The sequence below is a fragment of the Taeniopygia guttata genome, chromosome 36 (assembly GCF_048771995.1).
Source record: "Taeniopygia guttata chromosome 36, bTaeGut7.mat, whole genome shotgun sequence".
In the NCBI taxonomy this organism is placed as follows: domain Eukaryota; kingdom Metazoa; phylum Chordata; class Aves; order Passeriformes; family Estrildidae; genus Taeniopygia; species Taeniopygia guttata.
In genome coordinates, this window is record NC_133061.1 from 286384 (window position 1) to 295913 (window position 9530).

General features: G+C 46.4%; 1 protein-coding gene across 1 annotated transcript; it reads right to left on the reverse strand.

Annotated features, from left to right (window-relative positions):
- Nucleotides 1-705: 705 nt before the first annotated feature.
- Nucleotides 706-9530, reverse strand: LOC115493062 (uncharacterized). Its single transcript, XM_072921300.1, has 4 exons — nucleotides 9515-9530; nucleotides 3489-4904; nucleotides 1015-1172; nucleotides 706-897 (listed from the first exon to the last, which is right to left on the reverse strand). The coding sequence occupies exons 1-4, from the start codon at nucleotides 9528-9530 to the stop codon at nucleotides 832-834; spliced, it is 1656 nt and encodes a 551-aa protein (XP_072777401.1). The 3' UTR covers nucleotides 706-831.

Here is a 9530-nt window from a genome sequence, read left to right on the forward strand (position 1 = left end):
GAGTTTGGGCATCCTCCTTTATTTTAATAGTGACAGCTGCCATTTTGAGTGCTGGCACCCGCCTTTATTTCCGTTGAGACCGCCGCCATTTTGAGTATGGGCATCCGCCTTTATTTTAATGGGCACCGCCTCCATTTTGAGCGTTGGCACCCGCCGTTATTTCCGTTGGTGCCCCCGCCATTTTGAAAGCTGGCAGAACCCGCCCTTCCTCACGATTTCCACGCAAACCGGCGGCTTTAAAACCGCGAAATTCCCGTCCCACCGCTCCCACGTTCACCGCGCCCTTCCCGGCCTTTAAATTTTTTTAATCCATAAGCAACGACGGCGGTTTGGAGCCCCGGTGAGGGCAGAACGGCGGGCGCCGCCATTTTGAAGGCGGCCATTTCCTTTAAGGGCAAAGCGCCGCCGCCATTTTGATAGCGGGCGGGTTCCCATAGCAACCGCCGCCATTTTGACCGCGGGCAGGTTCCTATAGCAACCGCCGCCATTTTGACTGCGGGCAGGTTCCCATAGCAACCGCCGCCATTTTACGTAGCCAGTGAGGGCATTACGCCGCCGCCGCCATCTTTGTTGAGGGCGCCGCCATTTTGCCGGGCGCATTTTTTTGGGGTGAATTCTTTCATTTTTGGTGTCTCCGTTTTTCCTCTTCACCCCCAAAAATCACACGCGGGACGAGGTGGGTGGAGAGGTCAGCCACGGGTTTTAATCGATTTTATTGATGAGGCAGTGGGGGCGAGGAGGAATTTTGGGGGTGTGTCCCAAAAATCCCCCCCCCCCCCCAAATTTTTGGGGTGAATTTTGGGGAAAAAAATTTCCCCCCAAACCCCCAAATTATTCCCCCGGAATTTTGGGGTCTCCTTTGCTGCCAGCGGGGGTCGAACTCCGGTTTGGGGGCGCCTGTGGGGAAGAAAAGGGGGTGAACACCCCAAAAAATGTCAATTTTGGGGATTTTTGGGGAAATTTTGGGGGAATTTTTGGGGAATTTTGGGGGAATTTTGGGGTTTTCGGGCTCACCTCCCCCCGTCCGTCGGGATTTTGGGGTTCTGCCGATATTTTGGGGGGCTCAGACCCCCCCATGTCTTCATCCTCCTCTTCCTCTTCTTCCTCCCGGAGCCGCCCCAAATTTGACCCCAAAATTGAGGAGGTTCCACCCAAATTTGGGGAATTTCTGCCTAAATTTGGCGGATTTCCGCCCATAATTGGGGAATTTCTGCCTAAATTTGGGGGATTTCCGCCCAAAATTGAGGAATTTCCGCCCAAAATTGAAGAATTTCCACCCAAAATTGAGGAATTGGAAGCCAAAATTGGGGGATTTCCGCCCATAATTGGGGAATTTCTGCCTAAATTTTGGGGGTTTCTGCCTAAATTTGAGGGATTTCCACCCAAAATTGAGGAATTTCCGCCCAAAATTGAAGAATTTGAAGTCAAAATTGAGGATTTTCCACCCAAATTGGGGCAGTTTCCGCCACCCGAAATTGGGGGATTTCCACCTAAAATTGGGGAATTTTTGCCTAAATTTTGGGGGTTTCCACCCAAAATTGAGGAATTTTCACCCAAAATTGGGAAATTTCCATCCAAAATTGGGGAATTTTTGCCTAAATTTGGGGAATTTCCACCCAAAGTTGAGGAATTTCCACCCAAAATTGGGCAATTTCCGCCCGAAATTGGGGATTTAATGCCAAAATTTGGGGAATTTCCACCTAAATTTGGGGAATTCCTGTCCAAAATTGAGGAATTTGCACCCAAAATTGTGGAATTTTCCCCCAAAATTGCGGAATTCTCACACGAAATTGTGGAATTCCCGCCCAAATTTGAGGGATTTCCATCCAAAATTCCGGAATTTTCCCCAAAATTTGAGGAATTCTTGTCCAGATTTGGAGAACTTTCCACCAGAATTTCGGAATTCCCACCCAAAATTCCTGAATTTTCCCTCAAAATTGGGGAATTTTCCCCCAAATTTGTGGAATTCCCACCCAAAATTCCAGAACTTTCCCCCAAAATCGCGGAATTTTGCCCCAAAATGTTGGAATTTCCACCCAAATTTGTGGAATTTTCCCCCGAATTTGAGGAATTTCCCCCCAAAATTCCGGAATTTTGCCCCAAAATCGCGGAATTTTCCCCCGAATTTGCGGAATTCCCGCCCGGAAGGTTCCGGAAGCCGCTCTGGAGGGAGGGGGCGGGGCCAGGCGGAGGGGGCGTGGCCACTTCTGGGGAGACCTGGGGGGAACAGAGTGACCAACTGACCACTGAGTGACCACTGACCACTCACTGACCACCCAGAGTGACCAACTGACCACTAAGTGACCACTGAGTGACCACTGAGTGACCAACTGACCACTAAGAGATCAAGTGAGTGACCAACTGACCACCCTGAGTGACCACTGAGTGACCACTGAGTGACCAAGTGACCACTGAGTGACCAACTGACCACTGAGTGACCACTGAGTGACCATTGAGTGACCAATGACCACTGAGTGACCAATGACCACTGAGTGACCACTGAGTGACCACTGACCACTCACTGACCACCCAGAGTGACCAAATGACCATCCAGAGTGACCACTGACCCAACCTTGACCCACCCTTGACCCATTGACCCATTGACCCAAATTTGACCCAAAATTGACCCAAAATTGACCCAATGACCCAAAAATCGACCCGATGACCCAAATTTGACCCAACCTTGACCCAAATTTGACCCAAAATTGACCCAATGACCCAACCTTGACCCATTGACCCATTTTTGACCCATTGACCCAACCTTGACCCAAAATTGACCCAATGACCCAAAAATCGACCCGTTGACCCAAATTTGACCCAATTTTGACCCAAATTTGACCCAAACTTGACCCAAAATTGACCCATTGACCCCAAACTTGACCCGATGACCCAAAATTGACCCAACTTTGACCCATTGACCCAACCTTGACCCATTGACCCAATGACCCCAAACTTGACCCAATGACCCAAATTTGACCCAACCTTGACCCATTGACCCAAATTTGACCCAAATTTGACCCAACCTTGACCCAATGACCCAAAAATCGACCCGATGACCCAAAATTGACCCAACCTTGACCCAATGACCCAAATTTGACCCAAATTTGACCCAACCTTGACCCATTGACCCAAAATTGACCCAAAATTGACCCAAATTTGACCCAACATTGACCCAATGACCCCAAATTTGACCCAATGACCCAAATTTGACCCAACCTTGACCCAACATTGACCCAAATTTGACCCAACGACCCAAAAATCGACCCGATGACCCAAAATTGACCCAAAATTGACCCAACATTGACCCATTGACCCAACCTTGACCCAATGACCCAACCTTGACCCGATGATCCAAAAATCGACCCGATGACCCAAATTTGACCCAACATTGACCCAAATTTGACCCAAAATTGACCCAAATTTTACCCAAATTTGACCCAAAATTGACCCAATGACCCAAAACTCGACCCCATGACCCCATTTCTCACCCCGGCGCCGTCGCCGCGGCCGCGCTGCCGGTGACGCCGAAGGTGCACCTTGAGGTTGCCGCGGGTGGTGAATCGGCCGCCGCAGAGGTCGCAGCGGAACGGTCGTTCGCCCGTGTGCGACCGGAGGTGGATCTGCCGCGCGCTGGCGCTGCCGAAGGGTTTCCCGCAGAAACCGCAGCCGTGACGGGGCCGCGGCGGGACCGGTGGGGGAGTCACGGTCAACGTTGGGGCCATCGATGGAGAAGAACCCAATGATGGTGGAGAACCCAATGTTGGGCCCAACGAAGATGAAGAACCCAACGTTGGACCCAACGATGATGAAGAACCCAACGTTGGACCCATTGATGGTGAAGAACCCAACGATGGTGAAGAACCCAACGATGGTGAAGAACCCAACGTTGGACCCAACGATGATGAAGAACCCAACGTTGGACCCATTGATGGTGAAGAACCCAACGTTGGACCCAACGAACCCAACGTTGGACCCAACGATGATGAAGAACCCAACGTTGAACCCAATGATGGTGAAGAACCCAACGATGGTGAAGAACCCAACGATGGTGAAGAACCCAACGATGGACCCAACGATGGTGAAGAACCCAACGTTGACCCTGTTGACCTCAAGGATGATGAAGAACCCAACTTTGGGCCCAACGATGATGAAGAACCCAACGTTGGACCCAACGATGATGAAGAACCCAACGATGGTGAAGAACCCAACGATGGACCCAACGTTGACCCCAACGATGGTGTTGAGCTCAACGTTGACCCCAACGATGACGACGAACCCAACGTTGACCCTGTTGACCTCAGGGATGATGAAGAACCCAACGTTGGACCCAACGATGGTGAAGAACCCAACGTTGGACCCAACGTTGACCCTGTTGACCTCAAGGATGATGAAGAACCCAACGTTGGACCCAACGAAGATGAAGAACCCAATTTTGGGCCCAACGACGCCGTCGAACCCAACGTTGACCCCGCCGACCTCAACGATGACGAAGAACCCAACGTTGGACCCAACGATGGTGAAGAACCCAACTTTGGGCCCAACGATGGTGAAGAACCCAATTTTGGACCCAACGATGGTGAAGAACCCAATTTTGGACCCAACGACGACGACGAACCCAACGTTGACCCCGTTGACCTCAACGACGATGACGAACCCAACGTTGACCCCAACGACGGCCCCGTTGACCCCAACGACGCCGTCAAACCCAACGTCGACCCCAACAACGACGGCGAACCCAACGTCGACGCCAAGGACGAGACGTCGCCGAAGGTGGACGCCAAGGCGGCGGCGATGCCGGAGCGCGGCGGTTTCGGCAGCAGAAGGAAACGCGGCCCCGGGGCGGATTTTTGGGGCGTCTCCAGCGCCCCCAAGAGGAGGAGTTGGCGGAAGATGTCCTGGGTCAGCTGCATCTGCACCAACTGCCGCTGCCGCAGCTGCCGGAGCTCCTCCAGGATCAGCCGCAGCTCCGGCGGCGGCGCCGGGGGGGAGGGGGCGGCGGGGGCTGGGGGAGGGGAGAGAGGGAGGGGAGGGGTTACGGCGGTTTCGGCGCGAAATCGGTGTTTTTTGCCCCAAATTTGGCATTTTTCCCCCCAAAATTGGCATTTTTCACCCCAAAATTGGCATTTTTCACACCTATATTGGCATTTTGCCCCCGAAATTGGCATTTTTCCCCTGAAATTGGCATTTTTTGCCCCAAAATTGAGATTTTTGCCCCAAAATTGGCATTTTTTGCACCTATATTGGCATTTTTCGCACCAAAATTGTCAGTGTTTGTCCAAAGTTGGCATTTTTCCCCCAAAATTGGCATTTTTTGCCCAAAAATTGGCATTTTACCCGTGAAATTATGTTTTGCCCCAAAATTTGCATTTTTCCCCCCAAAATTGGCATTTTTTCCCCCAAAATTGGCATTTTTCGCCCCAAAATTCGCATTTTTCCCCCAAAATTGGCATTTTTTGCCCCAAAATTGGCAATATTCACTCCAAAATTGGCATTTTTCCCCTGAAATGGGCAATTTGTCCAAAGTTGGCAATTTTCACCCCAACATTGGCATTTTTCACACCAAAATTGTCACTGTTTGTCCAAAGTTGGCCTTTTTCACACCAAAATTGGCATTTTTCCCCCTGAAATTATGTTTTGCCCCAAAATTGGCATTTTTCCCCCGAAATTGGCATTTTTCGCCCCAAAATTGGCATTTTTCCCCACAAAATTGGCATTTTTCGCCCCAAAATTGGCATTTTTCCCCACAAAATTGGCATTTTTCGCACCAAAATTGTCAGTGTTTGTCCAAAGTTGGCATTTTTTACACCAAGATTGGCATTTTTCCCCCGGAATTGGCATTTTTGCTCCAAAATTGGTATTTTTCACCCCAAAATCGGCATTTTTCACACCAAAATTGTCACTGTTTGTCCAAAGTTGGCATTTTTTACACCAAAATTGTCACTGTCTGTCCAAAGTTGGCATTTTTCACACCAAAATTGGCATTTTTCCCCCTGAAATTATGTTTTACCCCAAAATTGGCATTTTCCCCCCGAAATTGGCATTTTTGACCCCAAAATTGGCATTTTCACCCCAAAATCAGCATTTTCCCCCCAAAATTGGCATTTTTTGCCCCAAAATTTGCATTTTTCCACTGAAATCCGCATTTTTTGCCCCAAAATTGGCATTTTTCACCCCGAAATTGGCATTTTTCCCCCCGAAATCGGCATTTTTCACCCGAAATTGGCATTATCCCCCCTGAAATTATGTTTTGCACCAAAATTGGCATTTTTTGCCCTGAGATTGGCATTTTTCGCCCCAAAATTGGCATTTTTTGCCCCAAAATTGTCAGTTTGTCCAAAGTTGGCATTTTTTATCCCAAAATTGGCATTTTCCCCTGAAATTGAGATTTTCCCCCGAAATTGCCATTTTTCCCACTGAAATTGGCATTTCCCCCCGAAATTGGCATTTATTGCCCAAAAATTGGCATTTTTCACCCCAAAATTGGCATTTTCCCCGTGAAATTATGTTTTGCCCCAAAATTGGCATTTTTCCCCCCAAAATTGGAATTTTTCGCCCCAAAATTGGCATTTTTCCCCCTGAAATTATGTTTTGCCCCAAAATTGGCATTTTCCCCCAAAAATTGGCATTTTCCCCCTGAAATTATGTTTTACCACAAAATTGGCATTTTCCCCCCGAAATTGGCATTTTTGACCCAGAAATTGGCATTTTCACCCCAAAATCAGCATTTTTCCCCTGAAATTGGCACTTTTTGCCCCAAAATTCGCATTTTTCCACTGAAATCCGCATTATTTGCCCCAAAATTGGCATTTTTCCCCCGAAATCGGCAATTTTCACCCCGAAATTGGCATTTTTCGCCGCAAAATTGGCATTTTTCCCCTGAAATTGGCAATTTCCCCCAAAATTGGCATTTTTTGCCTAGAAATTGGCATTTTTCACCCCAAAATTGGCAATTTCCCCCTGAAATTATGTTTTGCCCCAAAATTGGCATTTTTCACCCCAAAATCGACATTTTGCACCTCAAAATTGGCATTTTTCACCCCAAAATTGGCATTTTCCCCCAAGATTTGCATTTTTCCCCTGAAATTGGCATTTTTCACCCCAAAATTGGCATTTTTCACCCCGAATTTGGATTTTGCACCCCAAAATTGTCATTTTTTGCCCCAAATTGGCCTTTTCCCCCCCAAAATTGGCATTTTTCACCCCAAAATTGGCATTTTTCCCCCAAAATTGGCATTTTTGCCCAAAATTTGGCATTTTTCACCCCTAAATTGGCATTTTTCCCCCTGAAATTATGTATCGCCCCAAAATTGACATTTTTACCCCAAAATTGGCAGTTTTGCCCCAAAAATTGGCATTTTTTTGCCCAAAATTGGCATTTCCCCCCAAAATCGGCATTTTTCACCCCGAATTTGGATTTTTCACCCCAAAATTTGCTTTTTTTGCCCCAAATTGGCATTTTCCCCCCTGAAATTGGCACTTTCACCACAAAATTGTCATTTTTCACCCCAAAATGGTCAGTTTGTCCAAAGCTGGCATTTTTCACACCAAAATTGTCATTTTTTGCCCCAAAATTGGATTTTTCCCCCCAAAATTGGCATTTTCCCCCCCAAAATTGGCATTTTTGCCCAAAAATTGGCATTTTTCACTCCAAAATTGGCATTTTTTACCCAAAAATTGTCATTTTTCACCCCAAAATTTTCATTTTTCACCTCAAAATTATCATTAACCCCCAAATTCTCATTATTCACCCAAAAATAGTCATTTTGCACCTCAAAATTGTCATTTTTCACCCCAAAATGGTCATCAGACACCCCAAAATCCCCTCAACCGCCCAAAAATCCCCATTTTTCCCCGCAAAAATCCCTTTTTCCCCCCAAAAAATCACTTTTTTTCCCAAAAATCCCCATTTTCCCCCAAAATCCCCATTCCCCCCACCCCTCAAAAAATTTGCATTTTTTTACCCCCAAAATTCCCGTTTTTTCCCCAAAATCTTTTTTTTTCCACAAATCCCCCCCAAAAACCGTTTTTTCCTCAAAAAAATCCTATTTTTAAAGCCAAAATCCCTCTTTTTTCCCCCAAATTTCCAATTTTTCCCAAAATCCCCTTTTCCCCCCAAAAATCCCAACATTTCCCCCCAAAAAATCCGATTTTTTCCCCAAAATCCCCATTCCTCCCCCCCAAATTTGCATTTTTCCCATAAAAAAATCCTTTTTTTTTCCCCAAAAAAATTCCCATTTTTCTCCCCCCAAAATCCCCATTTCCCCTCCCAAAATCCCAGTTTTTAAACCCAAAAATTCCCATTTTTTCCCAAAATTCCGGTTTTTCCCCCCAAACAATCCCAGGTTTTTAACCCCAGAATCCCGCGGTTTTCCCCCCAAAAAATCACATTTTTTCCCCAAAAAAATATCACATTTTTTCCCCCAAAATCCCCATTTTCCCCCCCAAAATTCCCGGTTTTTTCTCCCAACCCCCTTTTTTTCCCAAAATCCCGCGGTTTCCCCCCAAAAATCGCATTTTTTTTTCCCAAAAAAAATCACATTTTTTCCCCCAAAAATCACATTCCTCCCCCCAAAAATCGCATTTTTTTTTCCCCAAAATCGCATTTTTCCCCCGAAAATCCCAATTTCCCCCCCAAAATTCCCGATTTTCCCCCAAACCCCCTTTTTTTCCCAAAATCCCGCGGTTTTCCCCCAAAAATCGCATTTTTTTTCCCCCAAAAATCGCATTTTTTTTCCCAAAAATCGCATTTTTCTCCCCACCAAAAATCACATTTTTCCCACCAAAAATCACATTTTTTCCCCCAAAATTCCCATTTTTTCCCAAAATCCCGCGGTTTTCCCCCAAAAATCACATTTTTTCCCCAAAAAATCACATTTTTTCCCTCCAAAAATCGCATTTTTCTCCCCAAAATCCCAATTTTCCCCCCAAAATTCCCGGTTTTTTTCCCAAAATCCCCCTTTTTCCCAAAATCCCGCGGTTTTCCCCCAAAAATCGCATTTTTCCTTCCCACCAAAAATCACATTTTTTCCCCAAAAATCACATTTCCCCCCCCCAAAATCCCCATTTTCCCCCCCAAAATTCCCGGTTTTTTTTCCCAAAACCCCTTTTTTTCCAAAATCCCGCGGTTTTCCCCCAAAAATCGCATTTTTTCCCCACCAAAAATCACATTTTTTCCCCCAAAAATCGCATTTTTCCCCCCCAAAAATCGCATTTTTCTCCCCCAAAAAAATCACATTTTTTCTCCCAAAAATCGCATTTTTCTCCCCAAAATCCCAATTTTCCCCATTTTTTCCCAAAATCGCATTTTTTTCCCCCCCAAAATCGCTTTTTTTTCCCCAAAAAAATCACATTTTTTCCCCCAAAAAATCGCATTTTTTCTCCCAAAAATCACTTTTTTTCCCCCAAAATTCCCGATTTTTCCCCAAAAATCCCCTTTTTTCCCAAAATCCCGTTTTTCCCCCCAAAATCCCCATTTTTTGGGGTGAATTCCGCCGATTTCGGGTCCTTTCCGCACCTCCGGGTTCCGCCAT